General features: G+C 35.8%; 1 protein-coding gene across 4 annotated transcripts in view; it reads right to left on the bottom strand.

Moving 5' to 3' along the window:
• The window catches only part of LOC122817708 (mucin-17-like), a 283,584-nt gene that overhangs the window by 155,706 nt on the left and 103,727 nt on the right, over nucleotides 1–24,151 (bottom strand). For 3 of the 4 annotated variants that reach the window (XM_044090784.1, XM_044053731.1, XM_044090786.1), the window contains 9 exons: nucleotides 21,653–21,783; nucleotides 21,487–21,554; nucleotides 20,935–21,107; nucleotides 20,556–20,594; nucleotides 15,060–15,098; nucleotides 8,838–8,968; nucleotides 8,683–8,750; nucleotides 8,211–8,383; nucleotides 7,298–7,336 (listed from right to left, as the gene is read on the bottom strand). In XM_044090784.1, coding sequence (XP_043946719.1) covers nucleotides 7,298–7,336; nucleotides 8,211–8,383; nucleotides 8,683–8,750; nucleotides 8,838–8,968; nucleotides 15,060–15,098; nucleotides 20,556–20,594; nucleotides 20,935–21,107; nucleotides 21,487–21,554; nucleotides 21,653–21,783 — 861 coding nt within the window. The remainder of the gene's footprint in view (nucleotides 1–7,297; nucleotides 7,337–8,210; nucleotides 8,384–8,682; nucleotides 8,751–8,837; nucleotides 8,969–15,059; nucleotides 15,099–20,555; nucleotides 20,595–20,934; nucleotides 21,108–21,486; nucleotides 21,555–21,652; nucleotides 21,784–24,151) is intronic. The other variant, XM_044090785.1, reaches the window with a different exon arrangement.

Genomic DNA, 24,151 nt, shown 5'->3' with positions numbered 1-24,151 from the left:
GCACACATGTTGTGTGGATTTTACATATATAAGTGTTTTTGTTTGTTTGAACATTGTTTTTTGTAAGAAGTGGCATGTTTGCATGGGTTATCAATCACATAAGAGTTGCATTTCTTTCATAAAGCTGAATCAGTGACCAGGCAAAGGTAAGCATATTTAAATAAGAAACCAGAAGCAATAGCCTAAGGAAAAGTGAGGTCTTTAACACTAAACTACTGCAAAAATGCAGGGAAAGAAGAATGTAAGGCTAAGAAATGGAAATGACATACAAAAGCAAAGCTGATTAGAAGATAAATTCATTAGCTACCAAGCAAAAAGTTACACTGGAAATACCGAAAGTCAGATAGTCAGGTTGTGACCTTGGCATTGTTGTAAAACAGTACGCCCTCAGATGTGCAGTAGCAAGTCCCGCCTTAACCACCTGAACCCTGCCCACCACCCAGCATCCAGTGATGTGTTCAAATAATGAATGAATATTCATGGTCATGTCTTCACCAGCCTGATGCATATCCATTGGATATTCAGCACCATTAGCTCAAGGGGGAACTACAAGTAAAGAAAGAAACAGAACTGGAGCCACTAATGTAAAGAAATTTGACACTGTCATCTGTGCTAGCATATCTTAGCCAAAGTTTTGTACATAATTTTAGATTAACCTGTGTAATATATGCCAGTGTGACTAGCTATGATATTGTAAATAAGTTATTGTATGTTGATTAAAAGTCTGTTTGCACAGGATGTTTTTAAAAGCTGAACAGTGTTCTGATATATGTCAAACTGTGCATGTTTGTACAGAACATTCTAAATGTAGACTGTCTCAGAGTCAGCAGATCTACAGATGATTTTATCAGAATGACTCTGATGATGCTCAATTGCTACTATGGGTGAAAACACTTAGTTACATGTAGTTACAAGTATTTTTTATCATTTTCATTGTTTTCATACACTGTTGTTTCATGTGTCCGGTCCATTAAAGGCTTAAGATTTCCTGGAGCTGGTTTGTTTTTTTTATTTACAAGTCAAGACATTTTTCAGTTCATTGGTGATGTTATCAGAATGTGTTCAGATGTTCTGTGTTTACTGTTAGAGACTGAAAGACATGAAGGAACTTTGAAAATCAACAGCTGTTCTTTTAAAGAGTGAAATGAAAATAAGGACTAGAATAGTTGAGGCAGTTAACCTAGCTTATAAAAGAGCCTGCTGAAGACAGTTAAAACATCTGTTGTGCTCAGCTCAGTTACAGATACAGTTTTTGTCAGTTTAGCTCAGTTCAGTTTACTGTACACAGTTGTACTCAGAAGTGGATACCCAAAGGACTCATTAAGAGCTGTAAGCCTGCCCATGGTCTGTTGTAATATGTAGTTTAGATCAGAGACAGTGTTCTTCAGTTAGATAGAAAATTATAGTTAACTGCTCAGAGTTCTTCTAAACGTTGGATTTCTATTCTTCAGTATTAATTTCATTCTTCTGATGATTGAATTTTGTTTGTTTGTTGAAATTACTGTTTTATATTTTTTAATCATTTTGCTCATTAATAAATATTTGTATTATCTTACATTGTAGCTGATCAACTGGTGTGTTCATTAGTGATTTGAGAGTGCTTATACCTGATTTGATAATTCCTGGGCCACTCCAAAAGCCTGGCTGCTTTAGGTCATATGCTACCATTTGTTTTGATATCTAATTCTAATAATTAGACATCCCTTTAAAAGGGCACGTAGATGCTTTCATTGGTGGCAGCATTTTAATGTACAATTTGGGGAAGGAACAAAGATGGAAATCTGTGTCAGGCTTTCCCAGAAGTGTTTGGCTGTATGAGATTTAATCTAGTGTGAGTGTATCGGAGGTCTTAACCAGGGACACACATTAGGGGTGGACAAAATTATACAGTCCAGTCCCCAGACTATAGAAGCATATTCTTGTTGTGTTCTTAGGGGAAATTGTGAAATATTACTCCTGTTTAAGTGATTATCTCACACTGGAGTCAGTAGTGAGGACTGAAGCTCCTTATTAACTGACCGGTATAGTAGGAGATGTCACTTATTGGTGGCAGTTCGGTAGATATTGACGCCACACTAGAATACAGTGTAAAACAAATGTATATGTTTCAGCTGATTATGTTATATATTTAAGTAATAAACTGATGTAAAAATCATTTGACTATGCACTACTACAGCTTAACCTCGGTATCCCAAACAAAATGTAAACTCTACTTCTAAATGAATTTTACCATGCAATTATTCAAGACTGCTTATTCCCTATTTTCAGTACTCAAATGCATTATGCAAGATAAACAACTTTGTTAAACTGAAGAAGATATCAGAAAATGTATACAAAACTGCATCTTAGATATGCAAGCATATACAAAGCTAATACAAGCATGCAAGTAATACTGTATAACAAACTGAAACAAAGCTTTAACTCTTAACATCTGTCTGCATATCACTGGAGGCAGTTATCTAAAGTAAACTGGGTGCATGGTAACACCATAAAGGAGCAAGTGAATGTACCACAACAGGAAAATGACATGAGAGTGATCATCACATCAAGACTGTCAGATACAGTCTGACGGAGTAACAACATAAGAAGCTTAGCAATATGGCATATCCCTAATGTGATGAATTCCAAAATTAAGAAAGTGATTTTCCCACCTACTGGGTATTTGTTTAAACCATTCATTAAGTACTGAATGTAGGTGTGGAGTCCAAACAAATGAGCAATGTTGCTGTTCTACATGGAGTCACAACAAAAGGTCATAAAGATGGTGAGTAGCATGAAAAGTGACTAAAACACTGGACGTCCATCAGTGAAGACCATTAGAGAGTGAGTGAGAGAGAGACAAATGGGGTCTGATATTGTTTCACAGATAATGGTGATGAGACACACGTGCACCAGCATGAGGCCTTAAGCAAATTGACTGAAAGAATATACTATGTTGTAGGCATCAGAAACAACTTCTCCATCTAGAGGACGAATGATAAATTGAATAAACTACAAGATGGGCTGTGGAACAAGAAACAACAAATGTATAAAGGAGAACATGGAACAGATGGAAAGGGTTACGTAGGTAAAGAAACCCACAATGTTAAAAACATTAAAAGGACAGATTACATAGGCTAAATATCTTTTTTTGCTAAACAAATTAAATGAAATGGAATAAAAGGAAAAGTCAGTGAGAATAGATCACCTGGCAGAAAATTAGAGTACTAAGTTTCTTGATTTCTTGGTTTGTTTGTTTAGTTTATCTGTTAACCAGGTTAGATCATTGATCCAGTTGGACCATTTTCAGTTTCAGCCCTGGATTATACAAAACAAGAAGTTATAATAACTGGTTGTGGTATATGATGAAAAGTGAGTAACAAAGACATTCAGGATGCCATGTTTTGAAGCATCAGTTCTTCAACCCTCATATTACAGACCTAAATTATTTATGCCAACACACACACACAAGACTCACTAGAGAGGTAATTTACTAAGTCTTCTTAGTTGTATTGTTAATTATGCATACAGGCATAATTTATGCATTTCTGTAAAAATGTTAGTAAACAAGAACCCTTAAAAGAATGCCTTGCTATCATCTGAAAGCATAGGTCTGTCTGAACAAACATTTCCTGACACTATAGGTCTAAGCTGTACACCATCCATGATATGAAAAGTTGTCTGTGCACATTTAGAGACAGAATGTAATTCTGGGGATGTGTGCATTATAGTATGCTACAGTATTAATATAAAAAGAATAAATTCACTGACTTTTATCACTCTAAAGATCACCTTTTTCTGGAAACTGTTGTTTATACCTCAGTTTTTACTTCTGTTCAACAGATGTTTACTTTTATTTAATCTGTAGTTAACAGCTTTTTGAAAAACTTCAACAATCAATGGATGCATGGGCATTTTATTGCTCTTAAATTTGAACACTTTGACACATGAATTACATGTAGAGAGAATATGTATGTATATATACAATGTATGCAATATTTACTCATTTTTATGGTTTCTTTGTGGGTTTGGAGATGAGGTTGGGCAGGATATTATGAGTCTGAATACAGTATAAGTTTGGAGATGGCAAGCTGAAAATCAGAACTGAAGAGGATAATAATAAATTGTGTGAAGAGTGAGAAGAACATGCTGATGCAAGAAGGGAATGGAGAGCTGTACAAATATAAAGGGAAACTTGGAGGTAATGGGTATGAAATGGGGGAAAATGCGATCAATTGCAGACTATAAATTTCTAGGCTTAGAGAGAGAATGTTTCAAATGCTATGGGATTGCAATATAGGGAAACATTTGTTCAGGAGCGCTTTAAGGGCAATGGACAAGTTGATTAGCCTTGATTAGCATGGGGAGTCGGGGCATCGTCTCTGGAGGCAAAGGGTAGTCTTCTGCTATGGCAGGTTGAAGGACAGCTTTCCTCAAATCTAAAATGCATAGAACTATTTCTAAGAGATGAATCAAGCCCATGAAACAAAACACTTATTACCATTTGGAATAACCAAACTAAAAACACATGAAGGAAAATATAAACACAGTCCAAAATAGAAAATGGGTAAAACTGGTGCAATTAAAAAATAAGAACACTGAAAAACAAATATTTATTCAGCTTAGCAAGCCACCCCTGCACCACCTAGATGGGAGGCATTTATCTTCTTGGTGCCCTTACTTGCAACTACTATCTGTACCAACAAGAAGAAAATGTGAAATAGGCCTTAAAATATATATTTCTATCCCATTCCTGCTCCAGGCAGAAACAGTTATGGAGAGACCATCCTGACAACATTAAAAATAGAAAAATTATCATCAAGTGAAAGTGGGCATAGGCAATGTGGATATAAAATTGAGAATACTGGATAAATAAAAAGTCATTGAATGGAAAAAAAAAAAAAATATATATATATATATATATATATATATATATATATATATATATATAAAATATGATATACTGTAACTTTATTAACAGACTTTATTTAACCCATACAATATAGATAAATCTGATCAAGTTTCCTATCATAACAGGTATAGCATGTGTTTGAGACATGGACGCCAAGAAATCAACTTAAGAGCGAAACTCAAGAGGTGAATCTTGAGTATTTATATCAAGAACACACACACAATAGTATATTACAATCTGAGATCAGAAAATAAATCTTTGTAGTGCATGGAAATGTATCTGCACCATGATCTAATAGATTTACAAAAGTAAAATGCATAAAAAACATGGTGTGTTATCTGTATGATAAAGAAGCCAATAAAACAGTAGAGATACAGTTGATGTCTTTATGTATTCCCTGTCTAAGCAGCATAATTCAAAATATTTGCTGCAATGTAGCAAACAGATATGGAAGTTGAAATGAAGCTGATTCATGTCCTGCTGTTGCTGTTTACTGGCCAGTGCTCTTACGTTTTAATGCAGGACTCAATGCTAACAGCACCCTTCTAAGCATTGTCAAGGTGAGGTCTCACACTAAAGAAATGATGAACGACGAACCTATTAAACTGTTTTTGGAGCACTGCAAATAAGTAATAAATAATAAGACAATGTAAAATATTTAATAGTGTCTATATTAAAGACTGCCAAAGTTAGAGTTGTACCATGTTTAATAACAGATGTATAAAATACCTGTCAGTTTGCAAGTATCACATGCCATGAATTATTAACTTGAAAGGAAAGTTAGCTGAAGAGGATATTCATATTTAATAATAGTAGTAAGAACCATGGAGCAACGAGGAGAAACTCCACCACAGTATTTCAAAAAACTTCCTTGGAGAATCCATAGCAAAACACTCGCACATTATTAACAAAGGGATACAAATCAGTATTAGAAAATATTTAAGCACTTTTACCTTCATAACAAGTCTGACTTCAGAACAAATGCATTAAAAAACATATCATGATTTAAAATGTTTTTACAGTCTGACTTCAGAACAAATACATTAAAAACATGTCATGGTTTAAAATGTTCTTACCTAAGCATGTAACCCCACCTAACATATGGTAATTAGTCACATAAAATCCATTACAATATCTCCTGCATAAATTTTATTTTTTGTTTTGGAAAGGGTTAATAAAGTTTGCGTGCTGTGCTCTAGGGTTGCCATGTCTTTGGGGGTAAGCCTTTTTTTCTCTAACACTTTTGTCCATCAGCTGACTCCAGTGGTTAACTCTGATTAGGGCTGGGCCAATGAGGCCATGGAGGTATTCTGGAACAGCATCATACTGCTGTTGTATGAGTTTTTTTTTTCTATTTTTTAATTCCCCACCCATGAATGTTTAGTAACTCCCCAAGGCTGGGACATTGAATAGGTAGCACCACTGGACTTGCCCCTTATTTGCACAAATTTCTGACATCAGCAGGGCACTGCCTACTCTTAAGAAGCACTTTGCAGTTATTTTCCCCTTCTCCATCTGGAAAATCAAGGTTTGCCCAAGTTCAGGAAATTTTCAAACAACACAATGTTGAAGTTGACAAATGCTCTGATTTAATAACAGTGGAGCAACTTAAATAGCGTCAAAAGTTACCCAACTTAAACCGGTTACAATGATTACAGAATAATCTTGGAATTGACACCTAATAATATCACCATAAATATGTGTCTCCTGTATTCCAATCCTCCACCCTTCGTTCACTTTTCATTTATCCTTCAGATTGATACTCAGTTCTACCTAAATAGATGTAAATATCAACACTGATATAAAACTGCAAATGGGGAACCATGCATTGCCATTTATAACTTTTACTGTTCCCTTTCAAGTCTTTAGTGTAGTTACTCTGCAATATTTCAGGCAGACAATGGAAAAAAGAAAAATGTTTTAATCATGTGTGAACTGAATTTTTTGCTACTATGCATTTTAAATGTTGCACGTAAGACTGTCTTGTGGTTTTACTCTCAGGCTGCTTCTGAAATAGGCCACATGGATCAGTGATCTACCCTGGTCAACAAATTAAAAAAAATTATGATGCATAACAAAAGTACATTTTACATTAATGTAGTTATAAAGATACATTTCCTTAGAAGAATTCTTAAAATGCACACTTTTTCAATTAAAAGTTTGGGTAGAGCATTGATCTACAAGGACCCATTTATGCATAAGCTTGAGCAGAAACACACAAAACAGTAAAAGAAAAAGTGCATTTTCAATTATTCTAGTCATAATAATACATTTTCATGAAAGGATTCTTAAAATATATTTTTCAGTTAAAACGTTAACATACAATATTTTGTCTGTAAGACGTAATTGCAAAGTATGCATTTCAAATTGTGATTGTACAGAAAATGTGTGAGAATGGTTACTTACTTGTAGGAGCAGATGTCACAGTAGGTTTCTCATTATAACCTGTTAAAACAGAATATTTTAGGTGCATTTATGTTTGGATTTATTATTGCAGGAAATAATAGTAAAATGTTTCACTCAAAGACATCATAATTCTAGCATCTTGCTTGCTTTGTTTCCATTTATTTTGTGATACCTCAAACAAACTTTCTTCTGCTTTATCTCAACCATGCATTCTTGGGGAGCATAGTGAGACCGATTTACAGAGGTGGTCTGTGCACTCAGTGCAGATGTTTTGTATATATCTTTATCTCAACCATGCATTCTTGGGGAGCATAGTGAGACCTACCTGCAGCAGTGGTCTGTGCACTCAGTGCAGATGTTTTGCATATATCTGCAGCAGAGAAGCCATGACCCCTCACCACTTTCTCACAGGTGTGATGTGATGCAGTACATGTTTGGTGCAAATGGTCTCTCCATACACAGCATCACCTTATATATGTGATCTCTCCTTCAGTGTAGCTCTACACCATAGTGTAATCCATTCCCTTCCTGTATGGTCAGTACCAAGCAGGGTTTTTATTTCTCAGTACTCAGAATGGTGGCCCTGCAGACTGGACTTCATATTCTCCCAAGCCCATTTCACCAGCAATGTGATATAAAGCACTGAACTGAAACTCCATGTTGAAAGTCTTAACAAAAATACTGTATTGTAATTATTTTAAATTTGTTACGGAATGAAAAACAACTCAATACGACAAAATCTATTACTCATTTCATTGATAAATAGCTCGATGTGAGGTCTCTGATATCACTGATGGGAATTCTGTTTCCTGTTCAGAGGGTCAGCAATTTTTAAAGGCATTTAATGAGAAAACTATTCAAGTTCACCAGATGTGTTATACTATGGGTTGTGATAAACAAATATTTCACTTACCATTTACAAAGAGGCTGTCAGGCTGTAGGGTATATGGTCCCAGGGCTGTGATATTATTTGTTGCGTTACTGACCTCATGATACACTTTAACTCTGTCAAATGGAAGACTTGATGAATCGTTCTTAACTGTGCAGACAGCATCCATGGTTGTCCTATATATATTGTATCCTTGTCTAAATAGTTGCAACACAATAAACACTGTTATTTGTGAACAGTGAAGGATACTTGATTTTCACAATAAAAATACTTTTTCAAATCATAAATAGTCTATGGCATGCTGACACTAGTTCTGTGCATTTCTCCAAATTGCAATTATTCTCACTCCTCAGTGTTTAACTAAATAAGAAACATCACTGGGAAAAAAAATTACATTCTTGATCTTTAATATGCTGGACTATGATGTTCCATTTAAAAAATGAATGCTTAAAAGATACAGTGATTTTTAAAAATTATATTTTGTAGTAGCACTAACCTCAGCCCTTTGATCTGGCAGCCCAGGAATACACTGCTGAGGCTCGTGTTTCTGAGCAATTCATTTAGCTGAAAGCAGAATGGTTAGATATTGAAGAGTGTGGTGCATTTTACTTAAGACTCAGAAGAATCATCACATTTATTTACGAATCTTACCATTTGAGTTAGGTTTGCCACTGTGGAGTTGTAGACAGGTGAAGCAGAGTTATTTAGGTCTGCAGAAAACTGTATATTTGTTATAGTGATGTTTACGGTAAAATCTTGTAGGTTAACTGTTGGCATCATAGCTGTTTGAAAAGGAATGAAACAGATTATCTCATTGTTGAGTCAATTCAGCAGTGTATATCTTTATAAAATTACAAAATAATTATAATATTGAATATATTTTTTTGTATTTTCATTAAACTTAGTTTTCATATCAGACTACAAACTACAGAAGTGAAAGTAAATTAATGTTTTCAACTGCAGTGAAAGCAGTTCTAAGAAAACAAAATTGGGGCACAAGACTTAACTGTGAAATGGTGATGAGTAATGCCCTAAACGCTACTGTGCAATCGCTAATGTGCTAATCATGAGCATTGCAGTTAAAAGTCAAGATTAAAGTATCATGGGGTCCTCCTGACATGTAGCAGTCTCATAGCTAATGTATTGTTGTGGGTAGAGAGTTGCCCCTCCCCCATTGTAAGAAACGATGTGCTTGCACGGGTAACTACCAATCACGTAAGAGTTGAATCAACGATCGGGCAAAGGTAAGCAGATTTAAATATTAAGTAAGGAGCCACAAGTAATAGCCTAAGGAAAAGTGTGGGGTTAACACCAAAGTACACCAAAAATGCAGGGAAAGAAGAATGTAAGGCTAAGAAATGAAATGACATACAAAAGCAAAGCTGATTAGAAGATAAATTAATTAGCTACCAAGCAAACAGTTGCACTGGAAACATACCTCTCAAGTGTACCTCATTACAAGGAACGTTCCTCATTTTTGTGTCTTGAAAAGCCCATGTTCCTCAAAGTTCCACATTGAAAGAGTATGTCACACATTCAGACGCAGAATTTTTTAACTGAAATCTATGGCAAATAGTGCTGAATCATATTGTTTTATCAAAAGAACTTTTAATAAGTATAAAGTAGAAGATTTTAACCATCCTGTGAGCTCCCTAGTTGAAGTTAATAAGCTGTGTAAGTAGGTGTTCCACATTTTTCCCATTTGGTCCACATTATGCAAAGCAATGTTCCTCATTTTAGAGATGAAAAGTTGAGAGCTATGACTGGAAATGCAGAAAGTCAGATATTCAGGTAGTGAACTTGGTGTTATTGTAGAGTAATGCCCTCTCAGATGTGTAGCAGCAAGTTCCACCTAAACCTGCCCACCACCCAACACTCAGTGATGTGTTTGAATACTGAATTAATATTCATGGCGATGTCTTCACTGGCCTGATGAATATTCATCAGTTATTCGGCAAGTTAGCTCGAAGGTGAACTACAAGTAAAGAAAGAAAGAAACAGAAATAAAACTGAAACCACTCGAATACGGGTCTATATCACCACATTGAATGGTGATGAGTTTGAACGCCCTTTTTCAAAACAAAAAGTCCAAAAGCCCTAAACCACAAAGATACGGAACATTGATTTTTTTCCCAGGGAAAAAAAATCAGTAGGCCATCTTCGGGGCTTTGCTATTTCCTCCACTGTAGTGCGATCTCAGAGTTCCTATATTTAAGTGGGGAGGTTGTGGGGTGTGGGGGGCAAAGCTCTCCACCTCAGTTTGTTTTAAAGTTGTGATTTTTTTTTTTTCACACAGCAGTGATTTTTTTTTTCCTGGGAAAAAATCGTTGTTCTGTGAGTTTGTTGTTTAGGGTTTTCGGACTTTTAGATTCAAACAATGGGCGTTCAAACTTATCACCATTCAATGTGGTGATATAGACCCCTTGAATACAATATAAAACAAATACTGTGTAAACATCAACTCATTATGTATGCATTAAAATATAAGCTATCTATTTAAGTAATAAACTGACGTCAAAACCACTTGACTATCTACTGCTTACTATACCTTAACCTTGGTATCTCAGACAAAATGTAAACACTACTTCTAAATGAACTTTACAGTACAATTATTCAAGACTACTTATTTCCCGTTTTTAATACTCGAGTGCATTATGGAAGATACACAGCTTTGTTAAACTGAAGAAAATATCAGAACATTTGCACAAAACTGCATGTTCGTTATGAAAATGTATACAAAGTTAATACTAGTATGCAAGTGATACTGTTTAACAAACTAAAACAAAACTTTTAGCATCTCTCTACAGCTCACTGGAGGCAGTTATAATGTTATCTATAAATGATACTCCAATGCAGAGAAGCATCTAGAATTTTATTACATGAAAATTCTATGAACGTTTACATACTACAGAGAGAATGTCCATCATTCACTGACTGAACCCTTGACAAACTGACAAATGAAGAGGAAATTGTAAAGAAACAGCACTTTAACAGGAACTCGCCCATGTATTCCTAAGGTACAGAAAAGATGTCAGCTATCTAAATTATACTGAACAGTAAGAAATAAATGAATAACAGCAATATGACTGCAAACAGACTTACTACATCCTGGGGAAAACAATTGTACGTTCCCTTTACCTTGTCTTACAAAGATTCATTGCCCTAAATCAAAGGGATATATGTCTTACAACTTTTATTAACTACCTGCAGCATTTAATTCATTCAGGTCTGGAGCCTCTCAGTCTCAGGAACATTTACAAATCACATGTACAGGAGTGATTTACATACGTGTCAATCAACAAACATGCATGATATCTGTCAAATGTGCATGGCAGTCAATCGTGCATCAACAGCATTACGACCATTTGGCATGTCAATCACACAAGCCATGCCCACGTCTGTGCCGTCCGACCCAGGGGCTACTGTAACAGTGCTGTGAGCTTTTGGTGAAAAGTCATATTTTAAATGGTATAGATGACAAAGCACTTTGATAAGGAGCCTTTATGAAGAACTGTAAAGAATGGATAAATGAAATCAATTGTGAATATAAAAATTCAGGAACATACATAGAAACAGGCAGAGAGAGAGAAAAACACAGAGATACATGGTCAAGTTTTAAAAATGTCACTGCAAAAGTTTGACATCATCATACAGCAGATATGCTAGAAGAGCCAACTCAAGACAGATGGGGCAGTTAAAAGTTAAAATCATCCTATTTAATTATTTGGCTTGTGGATTAAAGCACATTTTTGTAATAAAAATGTAAAGGAATAAAAAGTCATTTTTAGAATTCAATGTTTTCTGAACAGTGTTCTACACAGGTATTTGTTTTTGCTAAGTATATCGAGCACCTATTTGTTTATTTAGAAATGTGGATTAGGTCAGTTATAACTGACTAATATAAGTGGTATAGTCTGATCTACAGTTTGGATGAATTTCTTGAGATGCTTTAGATCGTATGGGACTAGAGGATCACATATTTAAAGTGAGTAATTCTGAAGGAGATTCTTTATTGCTCATTAGAAGTTAAGTCTTTGCATTCTATGTGTTTTATCTTCCTGTAAACATTTTCAGTGTCTTGTGTGTTTGCATTCTATGTGTTTTATCTTCCTGTAAAAAATGTCAGTGTCTGTGTGTGTGCTTGTGTGTACTGTTTCTGCTTCCAGTCACTGTTGCCCCTGTTACACAGAAGTGAACTAAGTCAACAATTAGACTTCATCCCAGAATCCTTTGCCCAATACTACTTGCTGGGGAAAAAAAATCAGTAAAATGCCACTTACTGAAGAAATGCAATTAAGTCAAACTTATGTATAAGTGCAGCTAAGGTATTCCACATGTTGCATATGAGGGATTGTACCATGACGCTTCCTAGGAACTGGTAAACTTGCAACACATGTGGACATTGTGCATCTGCTGTAGGGCGCAGTTTATCTCTCACACAAAAGACATGCTGCAGAATCTACTGCTTCTTCAAACCCAGGGAGGTATGACTAGCAAAGCATCTCGCTGTCTATATCTTTATACACACACATAAACGTATGGCTGTGTATTTGTATTTGTATATTAATACAGCTGTATCTATAGCTAGTGAACGTGCTTTGATCTTCCCACTAAAGGTCGAACAATGTAAATGGCAAAAAAATCGCTGTTCTGATAAAAAAAAAAAAAAAACAAAAAAAAAAAAACAAATGAAAGCACAATATAAAGTGAAGGCCTTTACCCCCACACACCCCCCTACTTAAATATAGCAACTCTGAGATCGCACCACAGTGGAGGAAATGGCAAATTCCTGACAATGGCCCAGTGATTTTTTTTTTTCCCTTTGAAACAAATTGCTGTTCCATGTATTTGCAATTTACGTTGTTTGACCTTTAAGAGTCGATCAAAGTGCATTCCCTGTTATCAGCTTTCGATAAGCTGATATAGACCCTTGTATCTATATACAGATACAATCTGCATATCTATTTATGCAGTCTGCCTTTTGGGGTTGGGAGGGTGGCCTAATGGTTAACGTGTTTCCTTACAAACACAAGGTGCAGGGTTTGACTCTCACAAGGGATAATTGGCTAAGCTTAAAATGGCTCGCAAGGGCAGTTAGCTTAGTACTAATCTATGAATCTATGAATCTATGAATCTATATTGCCTAATTGACATGTGCTTGATCAAATGGCTTCCTGTCCACAAACATATATAAATTTGTATTCATCATCACCATCATCAGCCCCCTTTTCCCCTTTAAAAAAAAAAAAAAAAAAATATATATATATATACACACACACATATATATATATATATGTGTGTGTGTGTGTATATATATATATATATATATATATATATATATATATATATATATATATATTTTTTTTTAATTTAACATTTGTTGACCGGGAATGTCCGACTAGGTTCCACAGAGCCTGTTTTCAGCGGAGGCCCGGGGAGAAATGCTCCAGATGCATGTCTTTGGAATGTGGGAGGAAACTGGAGTACCCGGAGGAAACCCACGCGAACACAGGGAGAACATGCAAACTCCACACAGAAGGCACCCCAGCCGAGAATCGAACCGGAAGAACCTCTTGCTGTGAGGTGACAATGTTAACCACTGCACCACTGTGCCGCCCATAATATATATATACAGGGGTCTACTTTACATGGTCGACTTTCCACAAAGTCGACTTTCATATGGCCGAGGCCATATGATCAAGCAAGCCCCCCTGCACCACCCATAACCCCCTGTAACTTAAATACCCACACCCCCCGTAACTTAAATATACCAACTCTGAGATTGCAGCACAGTGCGGAAGAGGGAAATTTTCCCATTCCACACTGTACAGAGATAGTGGTTCCCCATGGCTGGCTTTTCAAAAGTCGATCATATTGGTCTCGGCCATATGAAAGTCGACAATGTGAAGGGGACCCATATACGGATATATATATATATATATATATATATATATATATATATATATATATATATATATATATATATATATATATATATATATATATATATATATATCTGTGTGGAGACATGCGTGAATGGGCGTACCTTCGTTGAAGGTTGTGCATCAGAGCTGGCAACTCGGCACGTAAAAATCTACTGCCAATCATTAGCAGCCCAGAGTTCCGCTGTGGCGACCCCTAACCTGGAAAAGCCGAAAGACACAACAAGAACAACATACACACACACACACACACACACATATATATATAGATAGCTATATATATATATATATATATATATATATATATATATTTTTATATATATATATATATATATATATATATATATATATATATATATATATATACACATGTATATGCACACACATACACACACACACACATTGAGAAAGTGATTTGAAAATAACATATTCACAGTAAGGAAAATTGAAAATCATACCATAAACCATAATGCATCTTTTACTTCGGTAGACAGTAGAATGTACTAAATTGAACTTCACATACCACATTAATAAATCTACCTTTCAGTAATCAGGTTAAGAATAGAAATAGCAACACACACCCAAGAATGCAAAACCAAGAGAGAAATACCTCTTTAATTGGAAATAATTGGAGTTAATGCTTCTCAGCATATTTGCATCCAGAAAAATGTTTCTTAAATGTATTAGCTATTTTATGGCTAATACTATTTGGTTGCTTTATCTGTCTAGAAAATTAATGGTTACATTAAAGTCTTTCAAAATAAAAAATACTTTACATTCAAAAACTACATTATCATCTAGTTAAATAAATGCCATAAAATATTTTAAAAAATAATTAGTTTTAGTATATCTCTTAGAACAGTAGAATTTTTTTTTATTTACATATAACCGCTTGCATTCTCTAGATATTTTCCTGAATGAGAAAACTTACTTGCTGGAACACTTGTCACTGTTGTTTTCTCATTATAACCTATACAAGAAAACAGGAAACATATATTTATATCTTTATTTATTGTACTCCATGTAACAAAGGATATGTATACACTTTGGTCAAATGAAATGAAAATGTCCAGCAAAACATGCAAATTCTTTAAATCTGTTGTATTTGTTAGGTTACTGTATACTGTTTAGCCTATGTAATCTGATTGCTGTCATTAGAAACAACCTGTTTAGCAGGGGTGCAGAGCACTGGTCAATACAACGCATTTTTTTTCAGCATTGTTGCCTTACCACATAAAACTGCTGTTTTATTTTTATGGTATTTGTTGATTTTTATTACACATTCCATTGACTCTGTGATATGTTTCGGTGCACAGAATCTTTGGAGGTGCTAATAGCAATGATACTGTGGGAGTCTTTTGAAGATTTTCTTTTAATGTAATGATATTCCCTTCTTTGGGTACACAATTTCTGGAGGATATTTAACCAATATTTGTCTTCTGTTTGTCAAAACTTTTGTCAGCAAAATTCAAACAATTGGCATGAGTGAAATATGCATTTTCTTTAAAAGTATGTGGATGTGTAATAAAGAGAATATGTGGTGAGTTTTCCAAAAATAACTTTATATGATGCATCACTCTGTTTTGCTTTACAGAGTTAAAGCAACTGCTGATAAAGCATTGTCAGACTATTCAGTTTATACAAATGCATTGATCATAATTTCTTATTTATTCTTACCTAGCTGGTAGGCAGCTACTTCAATGGGGAAATTATATATTCCCTTTTAAATTTTAAGCATATAAAACAAAATCGAAAGAGTGGAAGAGGTATAATTGTGTAACTCCAAGTGCATTGGATGGCACAATTTGTCCATTATTAACATGTACCTAAAAGAGTATCATATCAACCTCACCAGTGTGAGTCCCCCTCCACCACCACCACCACCAGCAACTGTCCATTTTACAGTTCTGAGTTTAATGTATTTATTTAATTTATTTGTAATCTGGGCAAAGTGATTGGGCACGAGTCCCGATCAGGACTGAGTCAGGAACATTGTCTCGGCAAGTGACTTGCTCAGAGTCAGACAACAGACAAATGCAGGGTGAAGAACTCAAACCCCGTCCCCCTGACTGCAGGAAGTAGCTCATTAAATGCTCAGAACTTTAAAACATTGTCCTAACGGCTAGGTTAATGATGATAGACCCCCTTCCGCCAAGCATTATACTGAGCTTGGTCTGATCATCAGCAGTGCAATCCTAACTAAATATATGTGGCAGAAAACTCCATGCTGCATGGTATGGACAGCTACAGAGCCTGCCATGATTCTTTGACATGTTTTAAAAATTAAAATGCAATTCCCTCAAAAATGAATTGTTAAATATTAGGGCCCCAGTGGGTCAGACAATTTTAGGGACATTAATTACAAAAATTATAAAACGCATTCAGCTTTATCATCAGACTTTACAAAAACAGTTCACCTACCATTTATCTGCAGGCAGTCAGGCTGTAGAATATATGGAGCAAGTGCTGTGATAGTCCTTGTTGTTTGGCTCACATCACGATTCACATTTATTCGGGCAAATACAGGACTTAATGAATCATTCTTAATAGTGCAGACAACATCAATTTAGCACACATTACTATGGTGGGCACAGGGACTTCAGGAGAGGACCAGAGAGAAAAGCTCAAACAAAAAAAGTAGTACAAGACAGTCCATGTCAGATATTGTAATATGGCAATCAGTTAAGTAACATATATGTAGAGCTTTGCATACAGCACCTGTGGATTGTCAGTTTCACAATTCTGTCAACCTGCTGATTCTGTCAACCAAAACATGTCAGCCAAACAGATGTAGACTTTTGAGTATTTTGCTTAAAAGTAGTAAACCCTTAGAAATAAGTATATACATACACACATGCATGCATTTATAAATGCATACGCATATACATATGTATACACATGCATACATATATCTATACCTGTGTGCGTGTGTGTATGTGTGTGTGTGTGTGTGTGTGTGTGTGTGTGTGTGTGTGTGTGTGTGTGTGTGTGTGTGTGTGTTAAGTATATACATACACACATGCATGCATTTATAAATGCATACGCATATACATATGTATACACATGCATACATATATCTATACCTGTGTGTGTGTGTGTGTGTGTGTGTGTGTGTGTGTGTGTGTGTGTGTGTGTGTGTGTGTGTGTGTGTGTGTGTCTCTTTTATAACTTGCATTATGTTGTAGTTGAATGTCATGGTCTCATAGATGATTACACTTAAAAAGTTTGGTGGGATTTATAGATTCTATGTTGCTCTTTTTGATGATGTTTGTGCACTAAATTCATTTGGAGTAAATATTATTAATTTACTTTTGGTTGGCATTAGTAAAAATTGATTTGTTAGCCAAGTTTCAACAGATAAAAAAAAAAAAAAAAGCTTGAGTTGGATCTTTCAATTTTTTTCAGGCTATGGGCAGACCAAATCAAGGTGAAGTTGTCTGCATACTGGACTATGGTTGCAGGTTGTATTTGTATTTATGAATATATTAGAAATGATGAATATATTAGAAAGCAGAGGACCAAGAACAGAACTGTGGGGGTTACTTGCAAGCAGGAAGGAATGTTTCCATGTAACAGCTTGAGTTATTTTGTTAAGATAGCTTTGAAACCAAGGGAGTGATGGTAGAGGGTTTTACAGTACTTACTGCTGTGATACAGAAGAAAATACTTTTGATAATTGTAGGATGAAAGCTGATGCCAAGATGCCTTTATTTTTGTATTGGATCACAGTGTTAGCAAAACTGAGAAGGTCAGTAGTGGTGCTGTGATTTGGGCAAAATTCATGTTAAGTTCAAGATACTAGGTTATCTGTTGTCACATATGTGAGTAATTGGGATTGGATATATTTTTTGAGTATTTTGGATAGAGGGGTTAAAATTGCTCTTGGACCACTGTATGAAATGTTAATGGAGGAACCTCCTTTCTGTAGAGGTAGGATATAAGATTTTTTCCATAAAGCTGGTGCACAGCATCCACTGATGGATCTGCTTATTATGATAGAGCCTGGATATGCTAAGAACATAGCTGAAATTTTTAAATATTTTGTTGCTAAATTAATAGGGAGTAAAGTTGTAATCTTACATTTGAGAAGCCGTCCTCTAATGAAGACTATACAAACAGGATGGAAAGTGAAAGTTTGTTATTCTCTAATTCCAGAGGTATTATAAGTGGAGACTCGGGATTGTTGTAGATGATTAAAGAGGCTACTCTTTGTATGATGTAGTTATTGAAATTGTTTGCTATGCTGCCTGCTTATGTGTCTTAAGATGGACTTGCTTTTGTGGAATAACAGAGTTTTAAGAGTTTATTTATGGAAGACCAGAAGGTATTGAAGTTGTTTAGATTTGAAACTTTGTCTAGCTGGTTGTCTGGTCTATGTTAATCAGATACTTTGCTGGATTTCTAAGATGCCTGTAATTTTTACAGGCTTATCTGAGTTTTCTCCTGTATCCCTTTTCACCAGGCCTTATCTCTTTGAACCATAACCTGTTTTGTATGTCTTGTTAGTTATGGGCTGGATTTGATTTAACTCTTTATTCTGATAGGAGCAAGTTTATCTAGAGTAGACAGAAATACCCTGTTGAAATCTGATATAGCTTTATATTGCTGTGGTGTTTTCTGGATATGCTAGTAATGAGATTTACATATTTAACAAAGGTTTCTTTTTGGGAAGGATTTGGGGTTTTGGACTTTGTTATAGTGTTGGTATTTCTGGATGTTGCTGTGACATCTAATAGAAAAAGTAGGGAGATGATAATTTATGGAATCTGGTAAAGTGCCTGAGGGGATAATATTGTTAGGTTCATAGGTTGGTACTAGGCTATCAGCCCTAGGGCCTATACAAGCCTAGCCATAGCAATTCACTGGCTATTTCTTCCCACAGTATTTACTTCCCTGGACCCCTGTCTAGCAGGGTGACTGACATGATCCCTGGGTTGAATTTCCTATCTCCCATCCAATCGTCAAGGTTCCTTTTGAAGAGGGTCAAAGAGGCACTCTGCTTGACATGTATGGGCAGTCTGTTCCAGAATCTGGGGAGTCCCTGGATCAGGAACCTATCCCTCCAGCAAGTTTTGTTTATTGTGATGATGAGGTTTAGATCCCTGGAGCATGTGTGGCTCTGAGGGGTTGGGATTTCTTTAAGTGTAGCATGTCCAACAGCTCTGGGTTTGACATGGCCTTGTATGTTAAGCAGAGATCACCTCTGAGTAGACGATATGTGACAGAATATGGCTGGAGTTTTTTTAGATGGTCAGCATAGGGCATCTGCTTTAGGCCTGTGATTCTTTTAGTGAGGTATTTCTGCAGCCTTTCCAGTTGTTGCAGATATCTTCAGAAGTACATACTATTGTATTCTATAATGGGTCTAATGAGGGAGGCGTACAGTGGGACAATGACCTCCTTTTTTCTGGATGAAAAGCCCTTATTGATGAGGTGTGCCACATAAAAGGACTTCCTGACTGTTGTGGTGATGTGGTTATCGAAGGTGAGACCGCTGTCCAGCTGTGTCCCTAAGTCTCTTATCACACTTTAGGTGTTTAGTGTACTGCCACCTATGTGGTAATTCATGGGTGCATGTTTTTTTCCCAAAGGGGATAACTATACATTTCCTGGCATTGAGCTTGAGCCCATGGCTCTGGCACCAAGCATCTGTTTCTGTTAGGCCCTTTTGTAGAATATCCACATCATTTGGGGATTCAATAATGGCTCCCAGATTGCAGTCATCTGCAAATTTTGTTAGCCAGAGTCCCTTAGTGTTGGCCTGTACTTCAGAGAAGTAGTTGCCAAACAAGAGTGGTCCCAAGACTGAACCCTGAGGTACTCCACTTGTCACTTGTCTGGAGCTGGATTTGGAGTCGGCTACTTTTACAATGTGGGTTCTGTCAGTAAGCCAGTTGGCAACTCATTGAGTGATGTAGGGATTAATGCCCAGCTTAGTAAGTTTATCTATGATTCCAGAGTGGGGGGTGGTGTTGAAGGCCTTGGCAAGGACCAGATATGCTGTGTGGATCACCTTACCCTTGCCCACAGCTCTGGAGACTGATTCTAAGAAGTCAATCAGGTTTAGGAGACAAGATCGGCCCTTCACAAACCCAAACTGGGTGGGGTCCAGTGTTTGACGGCTGCCAATGTCTTTGTTTATAAGTTCCATGATAATACGTTCCATGGCCTTGCAGATCAGGCTCGTCAGACTGATGGGGCAGTAGTTCCTAGGATCCAGGGTAGATCCCCCCTTGTGGAGTGGGATAACTGTAGCTGTGCACCACTCACTGGGCACAAAGCCTGAGGTGAGGCTATGATTAAACATGACACTTAGGTGTAAATATGCAGTCAGTATCTGATTGCCTTTGGCTACTTTTGTTGTAATGTGTTAGAAGTTGTCATAATCTGGGGGATGCTGAGTAAACAGAAAAATGTATAAACTTACTTGTTGGAACTGTGGTTGTTGTCCCTTTTTCATTGTATCCTATAACACAGAAGTTGACAACAAAGTTACATTGGTATATGTGGGCAATATTACATACACCCATTCAGCAAGCATGATGTAATATACTTCTAATCATTTTATTCAAATAACACAAGCATCAGTTCTTCGGCTAAATAAATGTAATGCTCCTTTATATCATTCTTTCATGTATTACATCTACTATTTCACACTTACACAAATAAAAGGAAATCAGTGGGTGTCATAGAATTCCTTAACAAAGAAACATGTTCACATGCATTTACTAAAAAAGCAAAAATCAAAAATAAATCTCCTGTATCACACAGCCACTTATTAATAAAGAAAAAAATAAATTATTTACCATCCACATAGAGGCTGTCTGGCTGAAGAATGTATAGGCCCAGTACTGTGATATTTTTGGTTGCTTGACTGAAATCACGGTAGACATGAACTCTGTCAAATGCTGGACTTGTTGAATCATTCCTGATGGTGCATAAGGAATCCACAGTAGTCCCATTCATAGCAGATTCAAGTCTAAGCAAAACAGTAATAAAATCAGTTTTGAATGTTTAGAATTCAATAATTGCAAAGCAATATTTATGTGTGTGTGTGTGTGTGTGTGTGTGTGTGTGTGTGTGTGTGTGTGTATATATATATATATATATATATATATATATATATATATATATTTATATATTTATTTATTTATTTACAAGTGAGTTAAAATTGTCTTGTTTTCCAGTTTTGCATGGGTATTTGCATGTGGGTACAAGTACCAAACACACTTTTGTATATACTGTTTTGATGTATTTAAAGTAAGCATAAGCAGGCTGGATCTTCTTGTACACTTTTATCTGCTTGAAGAATTTGAAGCATTGTATTACTTTCAGGTAAGATGTTTCATATCACCTACCTGAATCCTTTAATCTGACAGCCAATAAATCTTGCACTGATGGAACTCTTTCTAAACACTTGATCTAGCTGGGAAACAAAAATGATGTGTTCTGTTACTTATAAATATTTTGATTAATAAAAGCAAGTGAAGATTTGCATTTTTAATTTTTGTTTTAGGTTCTTACCAGCTCAGTCAGGTTTGCCACTGTAGCATTGTAGGCACTTGAATTAGAATCATTTAGGTCTGCAGTTAGTTGCATATTTGTTATAGTGATATTTGCAGTGAAAGCTTGATAAGTAATGGCTGCTTTTAAAGCTGTTGGAAAGAAATTGAGAATTTTATTCCATAATTATATCATCTTCAGAAATCCACATCACAAAGTGTTCTGTTAAAAGACTATACTTTATATTTCATTCACTTTCCTTTAAACGTAAAGTAAATGCCTTGTGTGTCAAAAGTTATTTTTGTTGTAACTGTCTTTATTTCTCTTATGCATTATATAAAATATTACAATTCATACTATAGCGTTTCTCTTATGCATTATATAAAATATTACAATTCATACTATAGCGTTTCTCTTATGCATTATATAAAATATTACAATTCATACTATAGCGGTTCTCTTATGCATTATATAAAATATTACAATTCATACTATAGCGTTTCTCTTATTCATTATATAAAAAAATTACAATTCATACTATAGCGTTTTTGCATGATTATCAATCAGCATCACTGAGCATCACTTGTAAGTTTTGCATTTTTAATCAAGTACCTCAACAAATAGCTGTATAATGCTGTATATAACTATTAAAGTCCACGTAATGGTGCATGTAATTCAGTTAAACATCAAAGCCTGCAAGACAATATACATAATGCAGTACAAATTAAGGTGTGCATAATGATACATACAATGCAATAAATATCAAGGACTGCATAGTGATGCATCAATCATTATAATGAGTCATATAACGCAGTAAGGATCAAAGTCCGCATAATGGCATGAGTGATATAGTAAGTATCATAGCCTGCATAATAATACATGAACGCAGTATTAAAATCAGCACAATAATTTACATAATGCAGTAAGTACCAAAGGGTGCATCATGGTGCATGTAATGCAGTAAATACCAGAGGCTGCATCATGGTACATGTAATGCAGTAAGTACCAAAGGCTGCATCCTGATGCATGTAATACAGTAAGCACCAAAGGCTGCATCCTGATACATGAAATGCAGTAAGTACCAAAGGCTGCATCCTGGTGCATGCAATGCAGTAAGTACCAAAGACTGCATCCTGGTACATGTAATGTAGTAAGTACCAATGGCTGCATCCTGGTGCATGTAATGCAGTAAGTACCAAAGGCTGCATCCTGGTGCATGTAATGTAGTAAGTACCAAAGACTGCATCCTGGTACATGTATTGTAGTAAGTGCCAATGGCTGCATCCTGGTGCATGTAATGCAGTAAGTACCAAAGGCTGCATCCTGGTGCATTTAATGCAGTAAGTACCAAAGGCTGCATCCTGGTGCATTTAATGCAGTAAGTACCAAAGGCTGCATCCTGGTGCATGTAATGCAGTAAGTACCAAAGGCTGCATCCTGGTGCATTTAATGCAGTAAGTACCAAAGGCTGCATCCTGGTGCATGTAATGCAGTAAGTACCAAAGGCTGCATCCTGGTGCATGTAATGCAGTAAGTACCAAACTGACTACATGTAAACAAACGATCCAAATGTAGACAATATTTCAAATACAGGATTGTCATAAAAGGCAGCAACATTCACTTCAGTTTGGTGTGTAGAAAGCTAGAAATAAAGAGAATAGATACAAGGAATGAATTATATACGGCTTCATAAGGCCATATAATCTGACAGCTTGGAAATGTATAGAAAATTCACTGGTCCAAGCTTTAAGAGCATTGCAGAAGTGTGTAGAAAAGGCACTGGAAAGTTGGAATGGAAGTGAACTACAGTGGTCATAGTGGGAGTACAGAAAATGAAAAAGAAATCAGGTTGGCATTATACTCCATGAAAATAAATAAGGGATACTAAGGTAGAAAAGGCTAATGTAATTGTACACAGAACATCAGGAGGGACTAAAACATAATGTTTTCAACTACAGTTGTTTCAGTGGTGTCTGTGATGTATGTTTGCAACTAAAGTGGTGTCAATGTTTGTTTTTCATTATATAAATGTAAGATTGCCTATGTCATACATGATAATTTAATAAAGATGTTTATTGAAAAAAAAACACAAAACACGACATAAAATTATTAGAAAGTAAAGAACCTTGTGTTTGCTAATTAAAAGATTTTTTAACAAAAAGAAAGGCAGCAAAATGGTGAAATGCATGCATTTGAGCCAAATGTGAACCGCAGAAGAGAAAAGATGAGGTTGTTTTAAAAATAAAGGAAAAGTCTTGTAAAGAAGAAGGGTGAAAGTCATAATGAGAGTATTAATGGAATATGAGGAGGAAATATAAAAGGCAGACAGGAAAAAAAGGCAGAGAAAAGGCAGTGAAGTGGGGCAGTAGCACCCTGGGTATTCTAGAGAAGAAGACTGTAAGATCAACGAGCCAAAACTTGATAAAGGGAAAAAAGACCAAGAAGTCAAGGGCTAAAGAACTATTTTATAGAGAGGCAGGAAATTAGTCTCAATTGTAGACAGTGAGAGCAATCATAGAG

This window comes from Protopterus annectens, chromosome 13.part0 (genome assembly GCF_019279795.1).
Source record: "Protopterus annectens isolate FY-2018-M chromosome 13.part0, PAN1.0, whole genome shotgun sequence".
NCBI classification, from domain to species: domain Eukaryota; kingdom Metazoa; phylum Chordata; order Ceratodontiformes; family Protopteridae; genus Protopterus; species Protopterus annectens.
Note: the sequence above shows the minus strand (reverse complement) of the source record. Positions and strands in the feature narration are given on the sequence as shown.